The sequence below is a fragment of the Olea europaea genome, chromosome 7 (genome assembly GCF_002742605.1).
Source record: "Olea europaea var. sylvestris chromosome 7, O_europaea_v1, whole genome shotgun sequence".
NCBI lineage: Eukaryota > Viridiplantae > Streptophyta > Magnoliopsida > Lamiales > Oleaceae > Olea > Olea europaea.
The window spans coordinates 11,237,949-11,256,901 of NC_036243.1; the positions used below are offsets into that span (position 1 = coordinate 11,237,949).

Consider the following 18,953-nt stretch of genomic DNA (forward strand, 5'->3'; position numbering starts at 1 on the left):
ATACACATCTCAGCGTCCCTTATAAAGATTGCATATCCTGATTACAAAACCTAATTTTGATCCAAAAAAAATTTCATAAAAAAAATTGAAATTGCTCTCTTAGTCCCTATTTTTACGACAAAATAATTAATAACCCCCAAGTAAATAAACTGATATTAAAATAAAATAATAACCGGTGACTGGAGAGCATTTTTTTTTAAATCCCATTTGCCGACTGCATCACTAACCCACCTGGGCCACCTCAATATTTTACTTAATTAAGGTAATATTTTTTTAAGTTAAACGAAAATAGTTGTTGATAATATTAAAATATATTACATGTTTTGATTCCTTAATTCATTAATACCTTTTTTTTTTTTTTAACATTCTAATTGCCAATTTATTACCAACACTCTATTCAACAATAGAGACAAAGAAAGCTTAAGAGAGGCCTCAGGACAGGTGAGGGCTGTAGTTGTGATACAATGAAATATTTGAAGAAGAAAGTGATATATTTCATTTATTAATTATTACCTTTCAAATCTTATTTTCACGCTTCATACATGTTTACGTATATAAAAATATTAAAGGTTCTCAAGAAAAAATTACATATTAAAATTAAGGAAATTTGCATTTTTTTATTTCCTTTTGGCCATTAAATGATGGATTTGTCATTCTCTTTAAATAACAAAAATAAAAGAAACCTGTCAAACAATAAAAATAAGGAAATTACGAATGGAGCAACAAATAAATCCCACTTAAATAATTATATACATATTAACTCATAAAAAAAATATTGGAGGTGGTGATTGCTTTAGTAGTTGGGTGTTGACGAGGTGGAAGAGTTTGGTTTTATATATATATAATAGCAAATAAAGGGAACGATGATAATTAAAAGGTTGAGGATGGAATATACTAAACAGATTGAGGGTAACTGCTACAACTTTAAGGTTATGATCATTTTACCAACACCTGCTTCTTATTTGAGACAGTTCACTATTCTTGATTTTTCAACATTTTTTTCCTCCACTTGCTCCACTTGTTCTAAATAGGATATACATGTAAAATACATCAAATAAATACTCTTTTAGATGTATAATACTCATGCCGACATGTATTTAACTACGTATTTCGATTAATTGTACTTTTAACCATATATTTATGGAAATTGAATTTACGGCAAGAGAATTGAAATTAGAGACTAACATTAATGTTTTTAAACAAAGTGAATGTAAAATGTCTTGTAAATGATATATTTTTGAAGCACTTTTAGACACTAATCACACTCCCTAACCAGGATATTGCTAGTCTCTAGCAATAAAATTTCAAAATTACTTCAAATGAAATAGCTTGTCGCACTTGTCTCAGGATTTGAAAATGCTTAACAAAAGACTTCTAAGGTTTGCTACCAAAACATAGTCTAACTTGTTCAATACTCAACCAACTTGTGTGTGTGTGTGCGCGCATAATCAATTCAATCAATCACATACGTTTTCAAATTGGATTCATCCCAACCCTCAATGGTCAATTGTTTCTCTCTTCTCTCGATGGATGCACACCCCCAAACTTGATTTTGTAACTATTTTCCCACGGTGTGATTTATGGTTAAATTTATATACTATTACTCACCCTCTCTAGTTTCGTTAGATTTTACTAATTGTAGCTCAACACATCAATAAATGAGGATTCTCCTTAATTTTGACTGATTCAACCTCCAAGAATCAACTAAGCTACTAATCCCTTATCAAAGGTCTAATATTCTAAAATAAGTATCTGGGACTTAATCAAGGCATGTAGTGCGTCTTCTGTTTCATGCACCTACTTTTTTTCAAGTTTGCCGTGCGTATTCTATTTTTTGTACTAGCCTGATCTCTTTTTATATATATAATTGTCCTCATTGGGCTCTTTTAGGGTAGTTTCACAACATGACAACTTTTTTCCTTCTATGCAATGATTAGTGCTATGTCCCTCATTAAACACTTATTCTTAAAAATCGATCTTTAACTTAAGATTTTCACCTAATCATCATCTCATTGGTCTTAAGCAATCCACACAAAATTTAACACACATGGAATCCACATCTATCTCAATGTCTTCCTACATCAGCTCAACTACCCCAAACTATCCTAGAGTAGGAATTTTTTTTTTCTTTTTTTTGGTCATAGTTAATTCTACATATTCTATCCATTGATCCAATCTAAATAATATGTGATTTTCATGATTATTGTGCTCAATGTAAATCAATCTAACATGAACAAGCTTAAACTAAATCAAAGAAGCATCCCCTAGTCACAATAATATAAAAACAATTTCAAATATTATCATCGGTCGGTAAGAACTTTTTTTTTTTTGAACTTTTTTATTCCTTCCCCCAACCTAAATGAAACATTGTCCTCAATGTAAAGATTAAATGTGCAAAATATATAAAGGACAGTAAAGAGCAAAATTTTGAACAAAGGGGTGGATTTTGAGCTTTACCTGGAGAGTCTGCATAAACTTGATCTAAATGAGCCTTCAATTTCATTAGTGAAAAAAATGACAATAAAAGAAACACACCTAAAACAAACACACAACATTATAAAACTGAAAACAAACATACAAAATAAAACAATAAGAAAATGATATCAATCTTTAGGATCATGTAAAGATATGGACTCTTCTAATCTAGAGAAATTCCAAAAAAATGGTTTCAAACGATTTCCATTAACTTTAAAAATATTTCCATTACTTGGATTTTCAATTTCTACAGCTCCATGTGGGTAAACAGTTTTGACAATGAAAGGACCAGTCCACTTGGAGCGTAATTTTTCAGGAAATAAATGTAACCTTGAGTTGTACAAAAGTACATTTTGGGAAGGCTCAAAAGTTTTTCTAACAATGTTTTTATCATATAATACCTTCATTCTTTCCTTGTAAATTCAGAGTTCTCATATGCTTCATTCTTGATTTCTTCCAACTCATTCAGTTGAAGTTTTCTAAGTGAACCTGCCTTATCTAAACTCTTTGAAGAAATTATTTTTGTCTTGGGCATTCCAATGAGATGGTATTTGACCGGAAAAGTTTCATCTTCACCCAAAAATGAGTATTTCAGATTAGATGGTAATGACTTCAAGTCGAGTTTTGACATTTGAACACTTGAAATCATGGACATATTAGACTGTTGTGATAATTTTGCAAACTTTGATTTCCCATCACTTGTCTTTTTCTCTTGAAAAGAATTCAACAAAGAAATTATATGCGAATTTTTAGAAATTACAGTGCACAAGTCTTTTAAAAATTTTGCATATGAAGGAACTTGTTTGAAAAGTTCAAAAATTTCAGAATAATGGTTAAATTTTGAAATTGGTTGCAATTGTTGAGGAAATAGAGCTGGAATGGGACATTTTTCAACACTAGGTTCAGAAATGATTTTTTCCTCAGTTTTGGAAATATCATTTTCTTGTTTTGAACTCCCACCCGATTTTAGTTATTTTGAAAGGATGGTTTTGTTAATAATTTTTCCACTACGAAGAGTCGTGATGGAGTTGGCATTGTCTTGTTGACATTCAGAGAAACTAGAAGCATTTACATTAAATTGTCCAGAAGGATTTGATTGAGGTTGAGCAGGAAATTTGCCTTTCTCTTGAGAAGGCAAAGAAAAGGTCAATGAAGAAAGTGTGTTCTTGATTTCATTGATGGCTTGTGAAATTTGATTATTAATGTTTGCTTGTCCTTGCATAAATGACTGCATTGTTTCTTCAAGAGTCTTTGATTGTGGTGGTGGAAAAGAAGGAGATTTTGAAAGCCCTTGAGGTTGTGATATATAAACACGATTATCATCTCTACAACTAAAGTTGGGATGATTTCTCCATTGTTGATTATATGTTTCTGAGAATGGAGAAGGAAAAGGCTTTTTGAAAGTGTTCATAGCATTGGCTTGATCATGTAAAACTTATTTGAAAACTGGGATTTTAGGACAATCATGCGTTGGATAACCAAAAGTTTCACAAATGCTACAAATTTCATCATTTTGCACGGGTTTAACTTCCTTTACTTTCCTTAATTCCATAACTTCAACCTTTCTAGACAAACTAGCAATCCTAGCATTTAGATCATCATCTTGACTCAATTGATATTTTCCTCCACTAGAACTAGCAAGACTAGATCTGATTGAATTTTCTATTGGTTTTACTGTTTGCCAAGATTGAGAATTTTTAGCTAGATGATCTAGAAATTCTAAAGCTTCATCTGGATCTTTATCTAAAAATTCACCACTGCACATCGTTTCTACAAATTATTTTGTTTCAGGAGTTAGGCTTTCATAAAAGAAACTTATAGTACGTCATTTTTCAAAACCATGATGTGGGCATGCATTTAACAAAATTTTAAATCTTTCTAAACATTGAAAGTACGCTTCAATGGTTTTTTGAGAAAAAAATTGGATTTGTCTTTTCAAAGCATTAGTTTTAAGTGCTGGAAAGAATTTCTTCAAAACTCACTTTGCATTTCTTGCCATGTGCCAATTGACCCAGGTTTTAAATAGTTAAGCCAAGTTTTTGCTTTATCTTTTAGAGAAAAAGGAAATAATTTCAACTTAACAATTTCATTGGGACAAGTTTGATCGTTAAATGTGGCACATACTTCCTCAAATTCTTTAAGATGCAAATATCGACTTTCGGATTCTAAGCCATAAAAATTAGGAAGTAATGGAATCATACCTGGCTTGAATCGAAAAATATTAGCATTAAGAGGGAAAATGAAACATGAAGGGGCAAAATTTCGAGGAGGTTGCAAGTAATCACACATGGTTCGTGCTTGTTGTTTTTCATTTTCATCATGTACGCTTTCATTATCAGCCATGGTGGAAGATATGAGTGAGTATTGAGGTGAGTCAAATAAATTACTAAAGAAAGTTTCACAATTATCTTTAACTAAACGATGAGAATTAAATTCACGATACCAATATGACATAAAATAACATAAAATAGATACAAAGAACGAAAATTAGGTGGCACGGCCAACCATATAATAAAGAAACAACAGATCGGGAGGCTCGGCCTTCCCTTTAAAGAAATAAAAAAAAACAAGGAAGCTCGACCTTCCTTTAAATTAAAATAACTAAAGTAATAAGATTGAAAAAGGAACGAGTGTACCTGATTTATGAAGATTATGAAAGAGAAGAAAACCTCACAGAAAGTAGCAGAAAATAATCCTTGACGCAAGTCATCGGCAACAGTGCCAAAAACTTGTTACAACTTTAAGGTTGCAAACCCAAGTGCAGGTTGTCGCAAGTAGTAAATCTCATAAGCCCGAGGTCTTACCACAGGGAATTGGAAGGAAATAAACTAGTCTATGAGTAGTGAACGGTTGGTTGAAATACGATGAAGACAAACACTAGAGCGTTGGGGATTCACTTCGGATAAATGGGTAGAAATTACTCTTGATCTTTTATTTAACTCATATGGAAATCAACTAAGGAGTGATCTCATATGGAAGTTAAAACATTGATCGTAAATATACTAAAAGATAGATCTTGAAAATTGTTTGAGAGAATGTGTCAAAATAAGTTGTTGGTATGTAGAGATTATCTAAGCATTTATTGTGCCAAAATTTGTCAACAATAAATCAAAATCTTTAACAAATCAAAACCATTTGTAGAACATATACTTCAATCAAGTAAGAAGATGAACATTTAAAAACAAAGTAAAAGATCAAAGACAATACTACACATTCACCAAATGTTTCACCCCTAGCTCTAGCTAATAGTTTAGAAATACATAATGAAATGTTACAAAGAAAATGAAAGAAATTAGAATATGATGAAAAGGAATTGATGATCTCAAAATATTGGCCAAGGTCCCCTTTTGTAGGCAAAGGAACATCCAAGATTGTTTCTGTACAGCTTCAAGACACTTGGAACATGCAATTTGATGTCAATTTTCAGGTACTTTTTGTAGTGAATTTGGACTTATGATAAACAAATAAATTATTTTTAATTGAGTTAGCTTTCCATTGGTGCAAATATCTGGTTCATTGGATCTATATAACTCCAGATATGGCAAAAACAATGAGTACTGCTTCACTGGTAGAAAAGCTATATCCGTCAGGTAACAAGCTGGACTTTGCACGGAAATTTTGACTATCTTATGATTCGAATTTGACTTCTTGGTAAACATGAAATTTGTAGATACATATCTTATCTTTCAAACCCAACTTGAATCACCATGGTTCGATATCTGCAGCTCAATTTATGATCATTTTACCAACACCTACTTCTTGCGTGAGACAGTTCACTATACTTGACTTTTTAACACTTTTTTCCTCCAATTGCTCCACTTGTTCTAAATAGGATATACATGTGAAATACATCAAATAAATTCTTTTTTAAATGTATAATAATCATGCCAACATGTATTTAAATATGTATTTCGATTAATTGCACTTTTAATCATATATTTATGGAAATTGAATTTACGGCAAGAGAATCGAAATTAGAGACTAACATTAGTGTTTTTAAACAAAGTGAATATAAAATGCCTTGTAAATGATATATTTTTTAAACACTTTTAGACACTAATCAGTAACTTTGTTACATTTCGTAGAAGTTAAGGATAAAAATTTCCCTAAAAATTATTTGGAACACAACGAAATATTTGGGAAATACCAAATGCAAGCAAAAGAAATACTTATTTAGATAAGAAAAAAAATTGATTCTTTTTTCTTTTTTTTTTTGGAAAATACTGTATGTTGAGTCTCTTTGAATTCCATTTTTTTGAAATGAAAAATGAGTTTTATAATAGTGATTTTTTTGAGAAGTAATGCTATTTGCATATCATTATTTAAAGATTGATAAACAGAATAATGACATGGAATAGAGAGTAAGAAAAAAATAGAGAACGAAAAAAAAAATCAATTAATATAATCCACGTGGATAAGAAAGCTTTGAATTTTTTGTGGAAAATACTGTTTGTTTAAGAATCTACTTGAGCCCTCCTTTTTAATGAAAAATGAGTTTTGTAATAGTGTTTTTTGGAAGATTAATGATATTTGCACATTATGATTTACAAATTGATATACAGAACAATGATATGGAAGAAAGAGAGAGAAAAAAATATAGAAGAAACAAAAGAAGTCAATTAATATAATCCACATCATCATTCCATAAATCAATCTGTAAACTATGATATACAAATAGCATTAAAGAATGTATGATTAAAAGAATAAGAAAAATTTTTAAATTTATTGAGAGAATTACTCACAGATTTTTTACAGTGCCCCTCACTGTGCAGAGCCCCACACATGTATTAAATAAAAAATAAACAATTAAGTAGGCTCCACATATGTGTGTGGCCTGGCCTCTATTTGTAAGTCTAGTAGGGTTCGAGAATAAATGACCAATAATAAATTTTTAAAAAATGGAACTCGAACAGTAATCAAATCTTCGAAACAAATTGCAATAGTACGAAAACAAGCAAAACGGCGCGTTAAGTGAGGTGATACTTCTGCTCATCTGCCACCATTTATTTCGTTGATCTAACAGCATTTAAATGCTCACATCTGCATCTTCGGCTAATAGCATTTAAATGCTCACATCGGCAGATTTTTTTTTTTTAAATCACTTTTAATCAAATATATCTTTTAATCTATATATTTAGTAGGAATAACAATTATCATTTCTATTTATTAACGACACACACCACCACAATTTATGAAGAAGAAAAATGCTACTTAATCATTTTTGCACTTTTAAGAAAACCAATCAATTAATAATAGGAAAAATCCAGATGGCCATGGTGTTGGTGATCGAACGGTGCCCGACCCCTCACTGTGCCGTGGGCCCGGTGCAAAAAAATATTGCCAAAAAATTGTGGGCCCGACCCCATGTGAGGGATCGGGCACCGGCCTGTCACTGCCTCTTCTGACAATGTAGGTCGGTTGAAAAATTATAATTAGTTTTACAAGTCAAATTAATAAAGTTATGTAGTACTATTGGTCCCATAACATTAATGTACATGTTTCTAATTGATAGATCAAGTTTCATGTCCTACTTTTAAAATGATGTATCAATTAATTATACATGAATGTCCCACGGACACTTAGAATCAACTGTGCTAAATATCATTACTCAAATTAAATATATAAAAATGTAGTTAATAATAATTTAAATTTTAATCATTTGTTAATTTTATTATAGTACAAGAATTAAACTTCGAAATTATGTAAATTATTTGTTAACGGTGAAATTAAGTAACTTCGTTTTTGAAGTCCACAAAAGGTCAGTTATAACTATAATGTGCAATTGTTGATCTATGCAATCAAATATTATTTGGTAAAAAAATCTGTAAAGTTTCAGTTTTCGAATTTTATTAAAAAAATTGAAAAAATGGAAAATTCTATTAAAATTGTCCAAACGGTTTTAAACGTCTTAAAAGCTTGGGTAGTTAAACTTTCTCTCTTACTGCCTACCTGGAGCTGCTTTTTCGATGACTTTTAAGCAAAAAAAGAGCCGTTACCAACAATTGTGGGTCCCATCCGAGAGAGGAATAGTCAGAAATGATGGCCACTGTTGAAAATTAAAGATTTTTTGACCATAAAAATCCATTCCAAACAGCCTCTTATCCACCGTCCTCTCTCCAGGTGTGAACAAAGATTAAGACGCAAAAATGGCTGCTGTCCTGTTTGGCGTGCAAAAAATCATATACATGGCTTGGAGTAAAACTATAAAACTATGGTCATTGCTTGTTGAATCAGTGGTCAAATATGGAAATTGTTGGATCAAAAATCCAAATGGCTACTGAATTTTGTACAATGTCCTTCATTAGCTAGTTAGTTAAAAATTTAAAAGGTTTTCGAAGGGTTGTTGAACTTATCAAATTGTTATCCCATTCATCTTTAAACTTTGAAAGTTTTTTGGATCGTAATTGAATTTATCAAACCGTTATTCCATCTACCAATTAATTTATTCACTGCTAGAAAATTTGATAGACTCACTGAAATGACAAATGAAACACTGATAAAAATACTTTATTGTCATTGTTGACGACAAATCAGCAAAAAAAAAATGTGCTTATAAAAATGAGATTAGCTAAATAAAGCCAAATGTTAAAATTCAATTGAATTTTTATAAACGCTTTTAATAGATGGAAGAGCATTTTTTACTTTTTAGCTGATTTTTCGTCAACCCATAACAATAATAATATATCAAGATTGCGCGTCAAATTTTCTAATATTTAGTTCTTGAATAATGGATGAGATAACTATTTGATAAGTTCGTTGACCATCCAAAAAAACTTTTAAATTTAATAATCAATAAGATAACGATTTGATAAGTTTGGTGACCATTCAAAAAACATTTGAAGATTCGTTATCAATAAAGAATATCATATAAATTTCAATTACCATTTGAATTTTTAACCCCTTTTTTATTTGTGTGTGTGTGTGTGTGTGTTCAAATCTGGAATTAGATTACTTCTCATTTAAAACCCACATGAAAAATCATAATAATTTTGCAATGTTTAATCCAATTTTTCAAATATTTTGCTTAAAGGTTTACTCCTGATTTCCAAATTGTTTTGTGTAAAAAGTATATAGTGCGAGATAAATAGATATGCAAATTTGGAGTAGAACTATGTTCGAATAGGGAAATATCCCAACACCCTTCTGAAAACAATCCCATTCACCCTTGTCCTTGCATTGAAGTGATTATTTCAAAAGTAAATTTTTATTTATTGAGAAAACACAATTAAAAAAGTAGAAAGAAGTTACGAGAACATTTAAAAATTAATATTTTTAAAGAATGCATAGTTGAAAATGAGCAGAAAAAAAAAAGATTATCAAATAATCGCTTTCAGACAAAAGTCAAGACATTTCTTTCCTTTTCATTCGAGGACTAGGACACGTGAAAAACTTCTGTCATACAAATAACGTGGAGCAACATTTCTTTCCTTTTCATTATAGGATTAGGACACGTGAAAAACTTTTCTCCTACAAATAACGCGGAGCACTCCGAAACCTTAATTCTTAACATGGATATAAACCTAAGAGAATTCAGGTTAGAATCGTAGTAGGTATTCTTTGCTTAATTTCTAGTTCACTCTTTGCGTAAAGGTGTTGCTTAATTTCTTGTATCGTGAAGTTAAAACCCTTATTTTGGTTTAGCTTCTGCGTTGAAAGATACAGAGAAGAAAGGCATATTAATACAAATCAAGAAACCAAGATGATCCGAGTAATGGATGAAAGAGAAGTCAGTCTTCATTCACTGGCAATTCCATGCAGATTGTTGAGGTTTATTGTTCCTTTTGGATTGCTCAGAACATTCGCAGGCCAGAGATTATTTGCAGACCAATGCCAGATTTTGTGCGATTTCATATCGGTGAAGCTTGCAGAAGAGGCAGCGAAGCCTGTGATTTTGGGTCCCCGTTTACATGATAAGTGTAAATGATGCCATGGAAAAGAACTCATTCATGTTCGACTTTTACTTTTACCACTTATTGAAATTCTATAATGTTGAGATTTTTACTTTTCTTATACAGATTCTTCGTCAATTGTGGTTTCTTGATTTAATTTTAGGTACAGTATTACGTTTGAAAGAAAATTGCAGCATTGGTCACCAAGTTGTGAGGTAGAGTGGCTCCTTTTATGTGTTAATAAAGCATCGTGACCCTTTGGTGGGTCGATCAATTGCATTAAGTAATAGATAAAGGATCTATTTTAACCGCAAGTACATTTGCCATTCAATTCCGTCATCAAATCTATACAGCCTAGTAGATTGGTAGAGTTTGACCCTGGCTTAGAAGGAACACAAGGTCTATGCTTAACAGACGCGAGTCAACAAAATCCTGCATTCTGGTCTCCCTTTCAACCTTGTATTGGGATATCGGGGAATAACAGTTTATGAGGTACTAATATTTTAAGCAAAATATATTTGGTTGCTTAAGTGAATATATCAAATGGGGTAAATAGCATAAAACACCCCTATCTTTAATGTCATTGTGTAAAACGTCCCTACTTTTTATTTTTTGACATTTTCATCCTCTTTCCTCATTTCATTGTGCAAAATGTTATTTTCATCCATTTTTTCAATAAAAAGACAATTTTACCGTCGTATTCAAATAAAATAAAAGGACTAATAGCAACAATAGTGCCAAATTTTCAAAAAATTACAAATTAATCACAAATATATAATTAAAAGTCAAAATTGAAACAACAAATCATTCTTCTTCTTCTTCCACACATAGTGACTTCCCCAATGGCTAAAAAATCCCTCCAACCCTGGCCAAGACACAACGATTTCACAATGGCAACAAAATCAGTAAGGCACTGTTTGATACAATATATTTTCCATGGAAAATGGAAATCCTTTTTCATTTCCCACTTTTTTGGGTGTTTGATACACCGTTTTTTCCAGGCAATTGTTTTCCATGAATAGTGCTCACACGGGTGCCAATTCCAGCATTTTAGGAAAAATGAATTCCCATGAGGTATGGTGGTTTTTCAAATTCCAGCTTTTATTTTTTTTGCATTTTTTTTTTGGGGAAATGGAAACAATTTCTAAGAGTTATTGAAAAAAAAATCATTTAATTGACAATTTTCATGTAAAATAAAGCCAAACGAACACCAAAAGATAGATGATTTTCTTGAAATTTTATTTTTATTATTATTTTTGCAATGGAAACAAATTTCATCCTCAATAACAGTAAATTCTATCACTTTAATTGACAATTTCATATAAAACAAAGCCAAACGAACACTAAAAAATGCTTTTATTTCAATATTTTTCACATGAAAAATTATATCAATCAAACACAATAATTTACAATTCTCATTAAAACAATTTTTAGACAATTCAATTCCCTAAAATTCATTTTCAATTCAATTCAATTCCATCTTTACAATCAAACGGACCCTAAGTTAAAAACAAAGGGAAACCAAATATGCAATTCAAGGTAACACACAGACACAGCAAGAAAGTAAAGAAAAAGTACTTTTTGTCTTCAATAATTTCACCAATCCGACGTTTTCCTGTTCCAAAAATCCATAAATCACACAAAATAATTATCAAAGAGAGAGTTACATCAAAAGCTAATAGATATGATGTAAATAGAAAATGCAGAACAAATTACCTTAACAAGTTGGTCGATGTAATCTTTGCCAAAAGTAGAATCTGAAGGCAACTTGCTCCGAAATCGCAAGAGAATTGGGATTTGGCAAAGAATTAGTAATATCTGAAAGCCTCATTCTCACCATGTTTCAAAAAGAGGATCTTTTCACCATTTTTATCATCTTTCATAATCATCTTTCAAGATCCCTTTCGAAAAATAACCTAAAAAATTCAAGATACCCAAGTGGAATTTCTAAGAAATAAACACTAAATTTCAGACCCCGAGGATTATCCTGAAGTGAAATTACACCAAAGGGGCATATGGATGTTTAATTCTACAAAATGGGCTTATGTGTCTGTTATTAATTACAAAAAAAATTAATGTAAATAAAAAATGTGTGTGAAGGAAGAACATGACTAATTTTTGTTTATTTAATTTTGATTTTTAATTATATATATGTAATTAATTTGTAATTTTTTGAAAATTTGGGACTACTGTTGCAATTAGTTTATTTCATTTCATTTCTTTTTGTTTTATTTGAATAGTCTGGTAAAATTGTTTTTTTATTGGAAAAATGAATTAAAATGACCTATTGTGGAATGAAATGTGGAAATAGGGGTAAAAATGTTAAAAAATGAAATATATGAACGTTTTGCATAATTACATTAAAAGGTGGGGATGTTGTGTTTTTTACCCTATTGAATGAGATCAAACTCGATGTGATAAAAATTTCTCAACTAATTTATTGGTCACTGAATGATCAAGGCATATTGAGACGGTCTATAATTGTCCACAAGAGTCTATTTCCGTTATGTCACCCACAGGGAGTTGTCGTGTTAAAAGGCATAACTCATCACAAAATCCAAGTCACCGTAGCTCATGTCGAGTCAATACATCATGACACTCAAACAAACAAAAGAAAAAAACCAAACTGTGAATAAAAGCCAACATAGCAGCAAGACGCTAATTTTGCAGAAACTAGCTTTGCCAGAAGGTACTCAACTAGACACCAATGTGACAAACTCCAGGAACACAAGAACATGACATAAAAGTGCATTAGCTATGTAAAGACGATATGACCCCTCCTAGAATTCCCATTTCATTCAATGCTTTATATAACTACACGAGCTGAAATATTCTTGTACACACAAGATTTCTTGCACAAAATCAAATAATAAAAAATATTATGAGTCACAGAAGTTTTATCTAATAAATAACATCTCTTGTGAGATCACATAAAATCAAAGGGAAAACGCTTGTCTTCATCTCCACTCTTCGGTGAAATTTTTCCAATAATCCACAAACTCAAAACTTATATTTATATTTGGTGAGATCATAAAGAAAGAAATCGTGTACAACAATTGATTATGCTATAACACTAATGCAGCTGATAAAATTTAAGAAGCTTGGTTTGAACTTTTGCCAACAATATAAAATTCCAGCATTTCTTCTTCTACTTGGTGAACGTTGCCTACTATGAAGAGGCAATGCAAAGGTGGTCCAAAATCTATTGTCAAAAGTTGCTTCATCGAACCTGTGACTATCGCCTGATCTTCACTACCTACTCGGGCCAAACCAACACGGGTAGTGTCCTTACTATATGCTGCAATTCGGATAGCATGCCATGATCAGCTCATGTTTATAATGATCGTTGTTAGTGGTTTCCACTCATATCATGAAGTGATTCTTTTTATTTTTAATGTGCAACTCTTATTATAACTTCGTAGGAATTGCATAAAATGGCGAGAACTCATGAACATACCTGATTCTCTACGGTTTTGCTAAATCTCTACGAGCTGTTCAATTGCAGTGTTTATTGTAATATACCTTGGTGGCTCATACTCTCTTTTCCCTCTGAAATATCACGAGGAGCAGACATGTGAATATTGGTCCAAGTAATTGAATGTATGCGCAGGAGAAAAATGGAGTGATGGAAAATAAAGCAAGGTTGAGTTCTATAACGATGGGACATATTAGCCTCGTCACTAACCTGCACAAGGATTCTAGTGAGGGTTCCTTCACTCGTAAATCTGAAAATATCAAAAAAGTGCAGTAAGTTTCACAAAATACAAAAATTTCAAAATTAACCACTACATATCAAATCCAAGAATATAAGAATAAAAATGTTGACTCTACCTAACCAGCAAAGAGTGTGCAATCCGAGTGTTCTATTTCTTCTAATCTTCTCGTAAAAACTATCAGGCCTCCAGTTCTCTGTGAAAAAAGGTATTGAAATTATCTCCCCATACCGATAAAGCTGTAGCCAGCAAACTCCAATTGCATTCATCACTGATGCATTGTAGACCACCTTAACATCCACCCCCAACTTCTTCGCTCGCACAACAAGATCCGTGTGGGTTGTTGCTCTTTATTGGTCATAGAATAGTAATCACAAGCCAACATAGGTAGAAGTAAAGACGATAGTCTCAATTTTTACAATCACAAATTCATATGTGCTTTCATACAAACACAACCCTTACTTTACACACTTGTTCCCAAGCAATGGAAAATCTCAGAGCAAAAGATGCATTTATTTTTGGAAAAAAATAGATGTTTCTGTGGTGAAAATCTAAAATAGATTTACCCATTATATAGAACCAAATAAAGGTTTTACTCACACTAACAAATTTACATAACCCCCACCCAAATCACTCCGCCTACAAAGAAATCAACTGCAATAACACAATTTTCTCTTATCAACCTCAAATTCCACATCAAGCCTCATCAGAAACAAGGAATTTGGAATTCAATTGAGAAGATGAATAAATGAGATTAAACAGACAAAAAAATATTAGGAATTTCCACAAAAAATAAATTAACAGAAATAAAAATTACCCAAGTGGATCCCCGACGACTAAGAAGGCCACATCAGAAGACTGAGCTTCTGAAAGTATATCATCTGTCTTCTCCTCTACCGTTTCTCTATCTGCAACTATAATTAATTTTCCATAAAGATTTTCCTGCAAAAACATAAAAATAAAGATTCAAACTTTATGAAACTTGCACTCGAACCAAAAAAAGAAAAAGATAAAAAAAAATGACCCACCAATGTGGATTTGCCAAGGGAAGAGAGACCAAAGGAGAGGAGAGAAGTGTAGGCTTCCATATACACTTTGCTGCATTTTTGGACTGTTTCAAGCCCTCTCAATGTAATGTCTTTCTGATCCCCTAACCCTAATCCTACCTAATACAACATGCTTCCTCTCTCTTTGAGTGTGACTTCTTACAGTATATTTCCTCAGAATATGAATTTGCAGCTTCGCAGAGGGGAAGCAACGGTTTAAACGCTAGTGTATTGGGGAAATACATGAAATTGATCCAAATGAAAGAGGGATTTTTCAAAATGACTTTTGACTTTTATAAACATTTTGAATTACCTAGAACACCCTTTAACAAATATTAAAAAATAACCCTTTATCTAATAAAAATCTTCTATTTAAGTCTTTAAAAATCTAAAAAGTAATTTTTCTAAAAATTTGTGAGAATTATTAATGAATAATTATAAAATAGAAAAACCCAAATATAAGAGAGGACCATATAATATAAAAAAGGTTGTTAAAAATAAAAAAGAAATTAAACTTGAAAAAGAAATTGATAAGATAGGATATCAAGAACAATTATATGCATCACAAGAAATATTAAAATGTTTCAAAGAAAACTTATTAGAAAATTTTACTAAAAGAATTGTAAGATCAATAATCATAAAAGATATACAAGATATAATAGATAAATTGAAAAAAAGAAAGAAAAATATCTCAAAATATGATATACCTTTTAGAACAGACATTGATATGATAACAGATATTGATATTATACATTCCCAAACATTACTAGATTTTGAAGAATTACTTAAAAATTTATGAAAAAGATAATAAAAAATAGATTACCACAAGCATACAAAAAATTAGTTTTATCTTAAGACTTTATATACACCTAGTAGCAAAAATAAAAGAGTTTTTGGAATATTAAAATTTTAGATTTTTTTCATGATTATTAGATTTTTATATTATTAGATTTTTGTTCACTTATAGTAGTATCCGTCCTTTGGTATTAGAGCCATAGAGATCATGGAAATCTTAAAAATAAATAATTATTATCAATGTATTGAAGAAAAAGGATGTTATATATTTTACAACCCCATCCCTAATAAATTAAAAATAATAACATTATATATAATTAGGAATTTACCTAGAGAAATAAAGGAACAAATATTACATAAATTAATTGTAGGATTTATCAAAGATAGACGTACATATGAAATAATTTGCGAAATATTTGAAAATGATTTGTATCATAGAGAAATATATGAATCATCATAAAAATATAATGGAAAAAACTAAAAATATTTTAGAAAGAAAGTTAAGGAGAATAAGATTAATAAATAATAAGATTTTAGATGAATTATTAATACCTGGAGATATAACTAAAACTCAAGAAAAATAAATATTAAAATTAAAACAAGAAAGGTATAAAAAAAAAGCAAGGTATTATGAAAAATTAAAAGAGCTAACAAATCCTGAAGTTATAAAATAAAAATATGATAAAATGATAAAAGAGTGTAAAAATGCTAAGTGTATAGCATTTTATTATTGTCAATCAAAAAATAGATAAAATGTCAATCAGTGAACATATGGAAGAATTAAAACATTTAATAAGATTATTAATTAATGATGTACAAGAAATTAAGAATGAAATAAAAGAAGTTGGAAATGATATAAATATATTAAAATTTGAAGTCAGAAAATTAAAAGAAAATGAAGAAAAGAATAATAGAGTAGATAAAAAATTTATAGAAAAAAGAAATAACCAGAATAGGGAAAAAAAACATATTGAAAGGAAAAATATAATAATAGAAATAGGAAGCATGGATGATGAGTTTAAAAAAAACATATTACCTAAAATAATAGAAGAAGAGAAATCTAGAGAAAAAAATTAGGTAAACAAAAAATTGAAGAAAATCAAGACAAAGAAGATGAATGAAGAATTAGATCTACTTATAGATAATTTTGACCATTTAAGTTTAGAAAGTATAGATGATGAATACCAAATTTTAATGAATACTGGAGGAGGACGTAATTCCGTAAGAACCTCTAAAAAGAATCAATATATCCAGACGAAAGTTATGCTCCGATGTATAATAAGCCATATAAGCAATTTTATGATAAAATAAGAGATAAACAACCATCTAAAGGAAATAAATATGGTAATAGATTTGAATTAAATAATAATTATGATAAACCTGTTAACCATGGAGGAACAAAATTAGACTTAGATTGCAAAATAGACACTAAGAAAGCCTTAATAACTTGGGCAGATTCAATGATATTATTCTTTTTATATAATAAAGATGACACATGGAAAAATACTGAAAGAAGAATAGATTTTTTAATTGCATCTTTTGAAGGAAATGTTAGAAATTGGTGGGAAGGAATTAGTAGTGATACAAAATCATTAATAAAAAGAAATATACAAACAGAAATAATAAAATCAGATAAACTAGGAATAGAAAGATTGGTAGAATACATTGCAGATGAATTCTTAGGGAAAAATTGGCTAAGAAATTATGAAGAAGAAGCAATATGAGAAAAAGATAATGCAAGAGTTAAGCTTATTAATTTAACAATTTGTGATATGTGTAAAATTAAGGAATATACTTGTGAATTCAAGGATTACTATTATACTCAATTTTATAGTAATGAGAATCAAGAAGTATATCAAGATATGTATTATAATAAATTATCAGGATCATGGGGGATATATTTTAAAATAGAATTTGAAAAATATATTAAAGAAAATATAGGAATACCTAGAACACTAGGATCAAGAATAAAATTCGTATTTGAAAGACTTGCATATATATGTCAAAAAGACAATTATTGAAAAAAATCAGGAAAATTAACTAGAATATGTTGCTAAGATATGAAAAAACTTACAAGATGGGGATGTAATCCTGAGAATTCAAGGATTACTATTATACTCAATTTTATAGTAATGAGAATCAAGAAGTATATCAAGATATGTATTATAATAAATTATAAGGATCATGGGAAATATATTTTAAAATAGAATTTGAAAAATATATTAAAAAAAATATAGGAATACCTAGAACACTAGGATCAAGAATAAAATTCTTATTTGAAAGACTTGCATATATATGTCAACAAAGACAATTATTGAAAAAATCAGGAAAATTAACTAGAATATGTTGCGAAGATATGGAAAAACCTACAAGATGGGGATGTAATCCTGAAAAAAGGAATAAAAGAAAATATAAAAACAGAAAGTTTAAAAAATATAGAAATTTTAAGAAAAAATACATAACCTGGAAGGAAATATTATAAAAGGAAAAAAACATACAGAAAAATAAACCTTACAAGAAAGATAAAAAACAATGTAAGTGTTGGAATTGTGGAGAAATAGGTCATATAAGTCCTGATTGCACAAAGAAAAAAGTGAGAATATTACAAAATGATTATTTTGAAATAGAAAGCGAATTAAGTGAAATATCTGATATTGAAAATTATAATAATCAAGAAATATTTATAAGTGAAGTAGATTCAGAAGATTATGGATCAGAGTCTGAATAGAGAAATTGAAGAAATAGAAAATAATAACATAGAAATCCAAGAATATGAGGGAATAGAAGGTTATAGATTAAAAGTAACTTTTGATAATAATAAATTTAAAAAAAATACAAAAGTTACCCTTTGATTTAAAAATAGGAAAATGGGAAATTCTAGATAGGATATGGAGAAGAGAAAGAATAACAATAAATGAATATCATAAGATTGAAAAAACTATAGATGTTAGAACTACTTAGGGAACACATAAAATAAACATTTTAACAAAAAATACAGTATCAGAATTATTATCAAAAATAAGTAAAAAAACATA

General features: G+C 29.9%; 1 protein-coding gene and 1 pseudogene across 2 annotated transcripts; one reads left to right on the forward strand and one right to left on the reverse strand.

Annotated features, from left to right (window-relative positions):
* The first annotated feature begins 9,926 nt into the window (after positions 1-9,926).
* LOC111396987 lies at positions 9,927-10,571 on the forward strand. 2 transcript variants are annotated; one of them, XM_023023641.1, is made up of 3 exons: positions 9,927-10,009; positions 10,117-10,423; positions 10,528-10,571. In XM_023023641.1, exons 1-2 carry the CDS (start codon positions 9,984-9,986, stop codon positions 10,397-10,399), a joined length of 309 nt encoding a protein of 102 aa, XP_022879409.1. In that variant the 5' UTR covers positions 9,927-9,983; the 3' UTR covers positions 10,400-10,423; positions 10,528-10,571. The 2 variants fall into 2 exon arrangements, with proteins under 2 accessions (XP_022879409.1, XP_022879408.1); XM_023023640.1 differs by having other exon boundaries at positions 10,117-10,571.
* A 2,641-nt stretch (positions 10,572-13,212) lies between these two features.
* LOC111396988 lies at positions 13,213-15,373 on the reverse strand (annotated as a pseudogene).
* Positions 15,374-18,953: the final 3,580 nt, after the last annotated feature.